The sequence below is a fragment of the Myotis lucifugus genome, unplaced genomic scaffold (genome assembly GCF_000147115.1).
Source record: "Myotis lucifugus unplaced genomic scaffold, Myoluc2.0 scaffold_34, whole genome shotgun sequence".
Lineage (NCBI taxonomy): Eukaryota > Metazoa > Chordata > Mammalia > Chiroptera > Vespertilionidae > Myotis > Myotis lucifugus.
Genome location: NW_005871082.1, coordinates 8,623,564 through 8,635,068, shown reverse-complemented (window position 1 = coordinate 8,635,068; position 11,505 = coordinate 8,623,564). Strand labels below are relative to the sequence as shown.

Genomic DNA, 11,505 nt, shown 5'->3' with positions numbered 1-11,505 from the left:
ACGCAGCAACTGTTCCCCAGGCAGAGCGTATGGTGATCAGGAGGCCGCTGTTGCTTGAATCTTCGAGGCAAGTCCAACCTTTCCGTGGAGGGGTGCAGGTCTCCCCTTGGCTCTTGCAGTCGCGCTGTTTGCGAATCGCTGCCTCCGGGTCAGTAGCCGCCGAGCTAGTAGCCGATCTCTGGATGCCGGTGAACGCTGCCTGAGATGGCGCGGTCCCGCCGCTGCGCTGGCGCCCAGAGGGAGGTTTCAGCCTCAATCTCCAACCATCCGCATTTTTTAGGAGTTTTCTGTCTTTCCTGGCTGCAGACTGTCTCTCAGCTGAACCTCTCCAGTTTAATCTGGCTGATTGTTACCCGTTTCAGCTGCTCGCCCCCATCTGGTCCGGGACAAAGCACCAACACGTCCGTCTAAGCCTCCGCCATTTTTTCCTCCTGTTTGCTATTTTTATTGTGTGTTTTTTAAAGCCCTTAACATACATAAAGCCAGCAAACCAATCCCAATTTTCAGCAGAAAAATTATCAAGTGATCCCAGCAATTTAAAATACACGTAAGTTCTGTTATGGAAGCTGAAACTCAGTGTCAATCTACTTTTGTTTGGTCCTACACAAACAGGAGCCATTTGTTAAAGGTTTAGCTTTACAAATAGGAGGGAGGCCAGAGCTCACCAGAGAATAATCATTTCACCTTTAGGTCTTAATTTGACACCTAAACCTCTTGACGGTGCTTTGCGTAATTCACCCAAGTGCAATCAAAACCAATCTGTTCTCAATCCGCCTTCATTTTGAATGATTAAATTGTCAGGTAACGGTGCTGTAAGCAAAACATCATAATTACAACTTTCCTCCACAATCTGTGAGCGCCTCCACCTGAAGGTTCGAATCTGTGAATACCCAAATCCTACAGTCCGTTTAATGTGAATTGTCCCTTCACTTCTCTGGTATAATTCTAGGTTCCCCTTTATCTTTGTCCTGCTAAACACACTTGGCCTGTGTAGATGCAAACCTCCAAAGAACAGACCCAAAGTCTGTCCAGTGACCAGTGACTGGTCCACCAGAGGAAGATGCAGAGATGCTATCTGGCTGGAGGGGTTAGTGGGAAAGGCTCATTCACTGCCTGCCTCCCTCCTCCTTCTCCTCCTTCTCCTCTCCTTTCTCTTTTCCCTCCTCCAGTATCTCCTCCTCCCCTCTTTTTCTTTTTCTCCTTGAAACAAGCTTCTCCAGTCCCTGAACTCTGGGGGCCTCACAAAGCAAGGGCCAGAGGTCCCAACAACTTAAGAGATAGACTTAAAAAGTGCTTAAGTGCCTATAGTATAGTCCAGTGATGGCGAACCTTTTGAGCTCGGCATGTCAGCATTTTGAAAAACCCTAACTTAACTCTGGTGCCGTGTCACATAAAAAAAATTTTTTGATATTTGCAACCATAGTAAAACAAAGACTTATATTTTTGATATTTATTTTATATGTTTAAATGCCATTTAACAAAGAAAAATCAACCAAAAAAATGAGTTCGCATGTCACCTCTGACACGCATGTCATAGGTTCGCCATCACTGGTATAGTCCATCCCCACCACCTACTATCTCTATAACCTTGGGCAAGCTACTCAACCTCTCTGTTCCTCAGTTCCCTCAACTGTAAAATAAGGACAGTATCTTCCTCCTGAGATTAAATAAAGATTAAATAAATTAATCTTATATTGTATAATTAATGTTAATAATTTATTTATTTAATGCATGTAAAACGATACAATGTCTGGCACATAGTTCTATACAGGTGTGAGATATGTCACCGTCACTTCCACTCTTCTTCTGCCTCCACCCTCTTGGCTAGGGAAACCTATTGTCACCCCAGCTTCAGGAACAGTTGTGCATGATAGCCGAGCACCTTACTGGTAGCAGCTCAGGGGTGTCCTAATGGCAATCCAGTGTCAAATGGGGACAATCACACTTATACCATCAGATAAGCATTATGAAAATGATTATCCTATATAATAAAAGACTAATATGCAAATTGTCCCCTCGACTGGGAATTCGACCCGGAGTCTGACCAGGGGAGTTTGACCAGGGGGTAAGGCCAGCCGGCCAACTGCCCGCGGCCCCTCCCCTGAGCCAGCCGATCGGCCAGATTGGTGTGGGCTGGCTGGACCCCACCCATGCATGAATTCGTGCACCAGGCCTCTAGTATGAAATAATGTACAGAACACATCTGGCATGCAATGATTGCTCATCAAATGCTGTTATTTTTATTAGGGTCTTTTCACTTTTAGCATCAATGGTTGTGATTGTAGATGCTACTTGCTTGCTTCTTCACTGTGTCAGGCTCTAACATGTGGGATTCATCTGTGTTTATCACTGTGGCATAAATATCTAGAGAATAATAGTCATATAGAAATGTAGTTTAAAAGCCAAGGCAAGCTTCATGGAGGCAGCCCCATAGTCCTCCCTATCAAAGCTCCTTGAAGATCCCAACCTGACCCTTTAGACAACTGCCCACTTGACACACCTCTTGATGGACACAGGGACATCTCTCACTCAGCAGGTCCTGGACTGAACTCACGAGCTTTCCCTCAAGACTGGTCCTGCCCTGGCTGCTGTCTCAGTCATTCCAATTCCTCCACTTCCACAAATTCTTCACTCAAAGCCTGTAGATTTCATGTCCTCGGTAGCCCCCTACTCCATCCACTTCTCCTTCCTTCGCCCTTGACACCATGGTATCTGGTCCCTCACATCCACAAGAGCTACACAGGTCTTGTTTTGAAACTTGAAACCCTTCAGTGACTTAAGATAATGACTATGGTCCTCCTGCATGCCACAATCGCACCCTACCTGCAAGAACAGGCGGCTTCGGGGTCTGATCCTGCACATCCCCCAGCCAGACCTCAAAACACACACTCCCTTGCTTTCTGCTCAAGCCATAGAAACTTCCTTTCAGTTCCTCAAATACACATCTGCCTCGGGGCTATTGCACTTGCTGTTTCCTTTTCTGCAACAGTCCTCCTCATTAGTCATTTAATCCCTACATATCCTCCAGGTCTCAATACAAGTGTCTGAATGCATTCCCTGACCACCCACCTCCCCTGATTCTTGTCAATCTCTTCTATCAGATACTTTTTAAAAAAAAATATATTTTATTGATTTTTTATAGAGAGGACGGGAGAGAGATAGAGAGTTAGAAACATCAATGAGAGAGAAACATCGATCAGCTGCCTCCTGCACATCTCCTACTGGGGATGTGCCCGCAACCAAGGTACATGCCCTTGACCGGAATCGAACCTGGGACCTTTCAGTCCGCAGGCTGACGCTCTATCCACTGAGCCAAACCGGTTTCGGCCAGATACTTTCTTAAAACACTGCTGCTCTCCTTCATGGAACATACATCTATACTAATAAAAGGGTAATATGCTAATTAGACCAGGAGACCTTCCGGATGTCCTTCCGGACAAAGCCATGGTGGTGGGGCCAAGGCAGAGGCAGTTAGGGGTGATCAGGCCAGGAGGGGAGGGCAGTTGGGGGTGATCAGGCCAGCAGGGTCGGGGGGAAATTGGGGGTGAACAGGCTGGCAGGGGGGCAATTGGGGGCTATCAGGTTGGCAGGGGGGGTAGTTCGGGGTGAGAAGGCTGGTGGGGGGACAGTTAAGGGTAAGCAGGCCGGCAGGCAGAGTGGTTAGGGGCGATCAGGCAGGCAGGCAGGTGAGCGGTTAGGAGCCAGCGGTCTCAGATTGCGAGAGGGATGTCCGACTGCTGGTTTAGGCCCGATCCCACACTGGCAATCGGACATCCCCTGAGGGGTCCCAGATTGGAGAGGGTGCAGGCCAGGCTGAGGGACACCTTCCCCCCCCCCCCCCATGCACAAATTTTGTGCACCGGACCACTAGTAAGCTTATAATTATGCATTACTCAGTGCAATGATTGGTTTATGTCTGTCTCCCTCACTATAAACTCTAAGAAGGCAGAGCTGTTGTCTGTGTTATTTTAACACTACGGTGTCGGGTGAATTTCCCGCCAAAATATAAGATGGCGCGGGCAATTATTTAGGTTTCCCGCGCAAAATCAGAGTTAGTTTAAAATGCCTATATCTTTTGAAGTATGGGTTCGATTGAAATGAAATTTTCGGTTTCTTGTGTAAAAAATGAAAATTTATTCAATCACAGACATTTTTTTTATCTATTCAGTACATAAATAATTCGATATATATAAACTAAATACGAAAAACCCAAAAAATACTTATTACCTAAAAATATACACATATTTTTAAAGTTTAAAATAAAATTTTCATAATAAATCAAAACAAATAGAAATTAATAGTTTTTTAGCGTATGATATTTTTCAAAACACGCCCCTTTATGTAGAGGTATATTGCAAAATTTGCACATGTAGCGTGTCTCACTGCGCAATTTATGAACGGAACATACGCGACACCTTCTCAAAATGTTTTTCTTTTTTCCACTTCCGACAATTGCCTGTAACGTATGCTTTCTCATGTCCATCGATAGCCTGCATGGTGGATCAGATGTAGGTGGTTTAGCCCGCATTCCAGAAGTAGACGGTACTGGTTGAAGGTCTGGAACAATGTCCATGTCCTCTGGAATATCATCCGTCAACCAGTGGATAGCTGTTTGTTTCAAAAACATTTTAAAACCCATTTTTCTTTGCCTCACTGATTTGTAAACTGCATAAGAATTAAATAATGCGCAATTTATCATATACATTGCCAACCTTTTTGTCCATTTGACCGTCCTCCGCAATATCGAATAATATGAAAGGTATTGGTCGGCCCGGTCAACACCTTTCATATGTTTATTGTAGTCAATGAGTGCATTCGGTTTGACAATTTTCTTTTTTGATGTTCTGTCAATATTCTGACTTTCTTCCATCTCCGCAGAATGAATCGAAGAAATCAGGTATACAGGCTTTTTTGATTGCCACACTTGTAACAATATATCATTTTTCCTTATAAATTTTGTTTCACCTTTTTTCAAAGAAATTGTTTGAAAATCTTTAGGTATACCTCGATTTTTCCGGATTGTTCCACATATTCTGAATTTGTTTTTCATAAGTGCTTCACAATTTGCGACGCTATTATAATAATTGTCCATATATATATGGTACCACGAATCAGTGTATGGAGACACTACTGTTTGTATCGTTTCCAATAATCGCTTTCCTTCGCCGCAATAAATTTCCATGTTACAGATATATCCTGTATCACTTTCGCACAACAAACGAACCAATATTCCATATTTAACGATCTTGCCAGCATTATATACCCTAAAGAATAATCTTCCCCTCCAAGGTACGATCCCTTCATCTAGTGATAATTGCTGATGAGGTTTGTAAATATTTATAAATTTAGGCACAAAATAATCTAGTACTGGTCTCACTTTGCAAAGTCTATCTGATTCATTTACGATATCCGCATTATTATTGAAGTGCCAAGCTTTCCATATCTGTCGGAACCTGTCTCTCGTCATCGTTTTACCAAAATATGGCGTCTCCGTCCATGGCTCCGTGGTCCAATAGTCATCTCTTGTATCTTTGCGCACCTGTCCCATGAGAACAATTAACCCTAAAAACTTCTTCATCTCTTGAGGGGTTATATCTTTCCACTTTAGGCTTTTTTTTGAAAGTTTGAAATTATTCCTATTTTGATTATAATACCTGTTTGACTCCTCTACAAGAAATTCAAAAAAATCATCTCCGATAAATAATTTCACGGCATCTTCTATATTATTTATAACAGCATCTGTGTTTAATCCTTGATGCCCTAAAAAATCTTCTAAGACCGGTGGATTATCAACATGCGACCATTCTTCTCTCCCGCCTTCTATATCTGACTCTGAGTCAGAGCTGGAGCTCGAAATTCTTCGTCGCCTCAATGTCCTGGGACGCACCATTACTTCATCATCACTAGAATCTTCATCACTTGTACTCGCATTTTCAAGATCGCTATCACAAGAATAATTGGACAACTTGTCTGCACAAAACTCATCATCACTATAGTCTGAATGCTGCGACATTCTAGGTTAAAGCAAATAAAAATAATACTAACTGAAAATAGCGGTACTCCAATAGATATCTGATATAAAAAAATAATTATTATGCGAACACTTTGCGGAACGATTTTATTTTATTTGGTTAAAAAATTCTATATGAATGTCTTTATCACAATATATTTAAATATTTAAACACGTAATAATATTCACAAAACTCAAAACTAAAGACGTCCGGACACAAGAAGTATTTCTCAATAACTATTCTCTTTGCATGGTGAGATATCCAGGGATATCGGTTACAAAATGAGAAAACAATACATTGGTACCCTAACGGTATTGTACTCGACCAGCGCCATAAAGTGTTCTCTACTTACAAGGGATTTTTATGATACCTATTACCCCAATGGGTATGAAACGGTTCGCATACACAGGTAGGTATCTTTGTGAACGGCAAACAAACAAATATTTGGTAATACGCAGTTACAATCGGCCCGAGTTTACACGTTTCCCGCACTCCACCGCAAATCTATATGAACCGAGTTAAGACGGCTCCCGCGGAGTACGCGCAATTCACGCGAGCCGACTTAACTCGTTTCCCGCAATCCAAGTGTTAACTGTATTTCCAGTACCTGGGACAGCAGTTGTTATGTAGCAGGTATTCAATGAATATGTTTTGCAGGGAATTAGAAAACAAACAAACAAAAACAAAACAAAAACCAAGGCACACTTCCATATTCCCAAAGTGGAATATGGAAGATCTAGAGACAAAAGAGAAGATGTAGGTCATATTTAAGGTGTAACAGCCTCAGGGTTAAAAATTGGCACTCTCTCTCCACTCTTCAGTAGCCAGTCAATCCATAAGACATTTACTTAAGGAGTGCGTGGGTTTCCTCCTTTCCAGTCTGGAGAAAAGAAAAGAAAAAGTACTCGCAGAGAACACTAAACACATTCTCTCACACACGCGCACACACATCTAAAAAAGAAATTTCAACCCCAATATATGCAGAGGTGTGTCCAAGCCAGAATCAGTCTTTAGATAAGAGAAATGTTAAAAAGCATTCTTGTCAAAACTGGACACGAGCTTTCAACTTGTCCCACTCCCATATGCTCTCAAGAGGAGCCTTAGCATCTGTATGCTAATTACAGACACGGTGGCCAGCGCTAGGCGCAGCAAATCTGACTTAGTCGCTTGCCTGGAGGAAACATTGTCCAACATTCTTAGCTTGTAAATGACACTACTGCTTGGGCTGCCCCTCCCCAGCCCTTTCCAGCCCCACCCTGTTCACAAACCACTGCCCCCTCCTCCTTCTACTCAGGTCAGAGCCAAACTAGCTGCCTGGTTTGGTAATAAGATTGAGGGAAGACTCAGAAGGCCCCGTGGGCTCCATTATTACGCACACCCTACAAGAAGGGCCACCTCCAGGGACTGTTGCTGCAGATCTGAGCTCCACTTGCTGCCAGGAAACCTTTCCCATTGAGGACACCCTGAGCAGGCAGCGCAGCAGCCCCAGGTCCAGGGGGAGGCACCCCACCCATCTGCCAGAGAGACAAAGATCACCAGAAACAAAGGACACACACAGACCCGCACACACACAAAGTCAAAAGCAAATACCGACACTTGGTGCAATTTCAAGCCAAACAGCCAGCTTGATGTATCTTTAAATAGATTTTGCAACAATCCAGGAGGGACAATGACTATATGATAATGACAGGCACTATCTGGGTTTGGAACCCACGCTGCCTCCACCCTCCTCCCACCGTTACTGCTGTTCCCAGGCGCATTTTTCTGCCTCAGGACACACGCTGCCGGGAGCAAGAGTGCTTCCACTCGCGGAGGCGCGCACACGCCGGAGGTGGAGGCAGGGCAGGCAGGGCGAGGGCGGCCAAAAGTAGGAGATACCAACCTTTAGGATCCCAGTTAACCTGTTTTCTTGGAGTCTCGATTGGAAATTTCATTGCTCCGTTGCCCAGATGGGGAGGAAAGGGAAAGAATCAAAATGATAAAGTCCTCAAGCTTTCAACACCTCGGCACAGCAGTCCAACAAAAACAATTTCCAAGGATGGGGGAGCCCTGGACCGGCTCGCGGAGGAACCCCAGAGAAAGACAAATGGAAAATAGTGGCTTAGGAGGGAACTGGAGGCGGCTGGGATGTTTGCACCGGTTGAGGGGTGCCTGGGAGCAACCCCCGGGGTACAAGGAAAAGTGAGGTCCGCGAGGGGAGGATGTAGGAGGCTCGGGAAGATGAAAACGCCGAGCTTCGCAAACGCGTGCGGGCAGGTCCGGGCTGAGCCGCTGGAGGGCTGCGGAGGGAGAAGCCCACTGCAGTGTCACTCCAGCCCCCAAGGCGTGTGCACACACTCCCGCACACACACTCGCCCGGCGCGCGCTCCTGCGGCGGGCACGTCAGCCTGGTTCGGTGGTGCAGAGCGCACGCCCCACCCCACCAGTGGCTCCTCGCCTGCAGGCGACGCCCCCCACTCTCCACCCCCGAAAAGCCATTGGACAGAGGGGTGGCGCGGCGCGCAGGGAGCTCGCAGCGAGGGCGGGAGACCCTCCCTGCTTGCGCTTTGCTCTGCAGAAGCCGCGCCAAGACTGGAGAGATCGAGGCGGGCGGAGATGCCTGGCCAGGGCTCTGCCCCCGGCGCCTGGCCTGAGGCAGCGGCAGCTGCGGACTTGCCCCGCCGTGTGCGTGCGGTGCGGGCAGCGGGAAGCTGCGGGTTCGGAAGCCGCGGTGGGGCGGGTGCAGGCGGCGGGCGCACAGCTACTTACTGGTTCCGCGGGCGGGCGTGGAGGCAGGCGCGGCTCTTGGTGGAGTTGCCGCCGGAGACACGCTTGGCTGCCTGGAAGGCGCTGCAGGAGGTGGAAGAAGAGCCGAGGTGGCCCTGCCGCAGACCTGTGCTCCAGGGGTCACCTCTTGTCACCGCTCCCACCCTGGGCGCACCCCGCTTCTTTCCTCACTTCATTTTTCACTCCGGTGTCCTCCTGTGCCAGGTGCTCCCGCCTGCGCCCCGAATGAATCTACATCCCCGGCGCGCTCGGAGGACGCAGGTGCCAGCCATGAGCCTTTTGTTCTGGGACCGTTCCGATCAGCTCTGCTCTCCCGCCCGGGGAAGCTCGCTCCCCAGGCACAGCCCCGGTTCTTCTCCTGCTACCTGCGGGCTGGCTGAGGCTGCTGGTTGGAGGCCGGGGAAGAGGGTGGAGAGAGGCGCGGCGGCCCCAGAGGAAAGCGGAGTTGCCAAGACCTGGCAGCTCCTGGAAGCGGGGGCCCCAGGAGTCCCAGGGCCCAGCGGGTACAGGTGCGCGGGGCTCCAGACACGTTCAGCGCCCCCCCCCCCCGCCCCCTGCCCCGCTTCCGCCTGAAACTACACAAGAGCTTGTGGTGGGACCTCAGTCTCCAGGAGAACCTAGTGGGCTGAGATGGTCCTGAATGGGCCACTGGACGTACCAATCTGAACAACGTTTAGAAATGACTCTGGGTGCCCAGCATGGGAGCCGTGCACTAGTCCATGCTGGAGAAATACTTGCTCAAGGAAGGCATGAATTGCATACAGCGTGTTGGAGAGGAAGTAGTTTAAGTAACTGTCCGTTCACTGTCCATGCCACGCATATCCTAAACCCCTTCGATGTGCCATCACTGCACTAGGTGCTGGTGATATGGCAAAGCACAAGATAGGCATGGACCTTGCCGTCCACGCCATGAGGTGGGGTAGACCGTCATTGCCTTCACTTACGAACGAGAAGTGACTTCGGGGCTCATTCTCGAGCCTGCCTGCCAGCTATGGCCCTAAACCCTACACTAAGTTTTGCTTGAGGCTTCTGAGGAGCCTTGTGTCACAGCATCCTTTTCATCATCGATTCTCCACAGTCACATCCAGGCTTCTGAGTTCCAGGGCAAGGTTCACAGAGGGCCACTGTCACCCGTGGCAGGGGTTGGTAAGTGCTTGGTCACTGACCCTTCAGGCCGCCACGGCTGGAGCCAGAGTTCTCTGCAAACCTTGTTCAGAAAAAACTGGTACCAATCTGACAGTGCCACCCGAGCGAGCGCACAGGTCCCCCGGGCAGGTTCCCCAGGCACGTCAGAGCCAGCTTCTCTGGGACTCTGTTTCCGCACTTTGCTTCCCTCCACTAGAAGGCTTGAGAGGATGGATGAGATGGATCAGTATGCATGTGGATCCTGCTCCCAAGCCCAAAGGGAACGGCTGGTGAGCTCCCAAGAAAGCCTGCAGAGCCTCCCTCTGCCTTCTCCTCGAGTGCTCATGGCCAGGAGGGCTCCAGGCCAGTCACCGCAATGCCATGTTCCCACCTGCATCCGAGTCAGAGAGGTCTCCACAGAGAAAGATACCCTCTCGCCTGAATCCTCTGAGGACCGGGATGTCAGACTAACATTTATCAAATGCATCCCTGACCTTCTCACACTTCTCTCCATCCAGTTTCCCTACATCTTTCCTCTGAGGAAGCCCTAACGAGTCCCATTTTACAGGTGAGAAGATCAAAGCACAGAAAGATAAAACAAAACAAAAAAACACCCCCCCCAAAATAAAACACCCCCAAAACACTCCAAGGTCACAACACGGAGATTCAAACCCAAGTGAGCTCCTCTGGTCCCTGACCCATGAATTTGACCCTGAAGCTGTCTCATGGGTTCTTCTGGGTAAGGATGATCTACATACTATATTATCCAAGACGCCAGCCCCTCCATTGCAAAATGAGTTGTGCTAACCTCGTGCCCTGGGGTCTACATCAGGGAATTAGTTCACTGTCCAAGGCAAATTCCTGAGGCACAAAATACGGCCTTAGGGTGGATCATTCAGCCAATCAACGAACAAATATCAAGCATCCCCTGTGTACAAGACGGTTTGCAGTTTTTCTTAAAAGTTATATTGGGACCTGGAGAGCCTTCCCCAGAAAAGCATCTGCAGGATGATGGAAGGACTGTTTGGAGGCTGGGAGAGTTGGGAAGGACCCACGGGTGGGGGGTGAGGGAGCAGGACCAGGGCTGCGGAGTCCTCTTGCTGTTAAATACTTGCAGTAGTCTTTGGCCCTTATGATCATCTCTCTGCTAAATCACTCTGCCTCCCCACCATCACCCCCACCATCACCACCACCACCACCACCACCAAGAACAACCTCTGGGGCTTTTTCTCATCTCTGCTTTCATTCTGCTTTCTCAGAGGGTGTGTGGAGGGGTGGGGTGGGGGGGTGGGGGGGCAAGTTCAGCAAAAATGAACCAATTAATTAATGAATCCCAGCACCCCCTCCCCTAACTGGCCTAAATCAAGTCCAACTCCTAACCTGCTTAGTATTTGGAATGGACAGCTGAGGACTGGGGGTGGGGTGTAAGAGATAAGCCCCCCCCAAGCCCCAAGTAAAAAAACTTAGCACATTAACCCTTTGCGCTACTGCCATGCCCTTCCATCAGCTTCCATTCTCTGCCTTCATTATTACAAACTGGATTCCACTTACCCCAGACAGGAGGGAAGAAGGGGTCTGTGCAGAGGGAAAGCATCCAGAAGAG

At 48.2% G+C, this 11,505-nt stretch overlaps 1 protein-coding gene across 1 annotated transcript in view; it reads right to left on the bottom strand.

The window, feature by feature from the left end:
• KCNK10 (potassium two pore domain channel subfamily K member 10) overlaps positions 1-8,361 on the bottom strand; it is a 103,448-nt gene extending 95,087 nt beyond the window's left edge. Inside the window, exon 1 of the mRNA XM_006086982.3 lies at positions 7,894-8,361. Coding sequence (XP_006087044.1) covers positions 7,894-7,945 — 52 coding nt within the window. The 5' untranslated portion in view covers positions 7,946-8,361. The remainder of the gene's footprint in view (positions 1-7,893) is intronic.
• Positions 8,362-11,505: the final 3,144 nt, after the last annotated feature.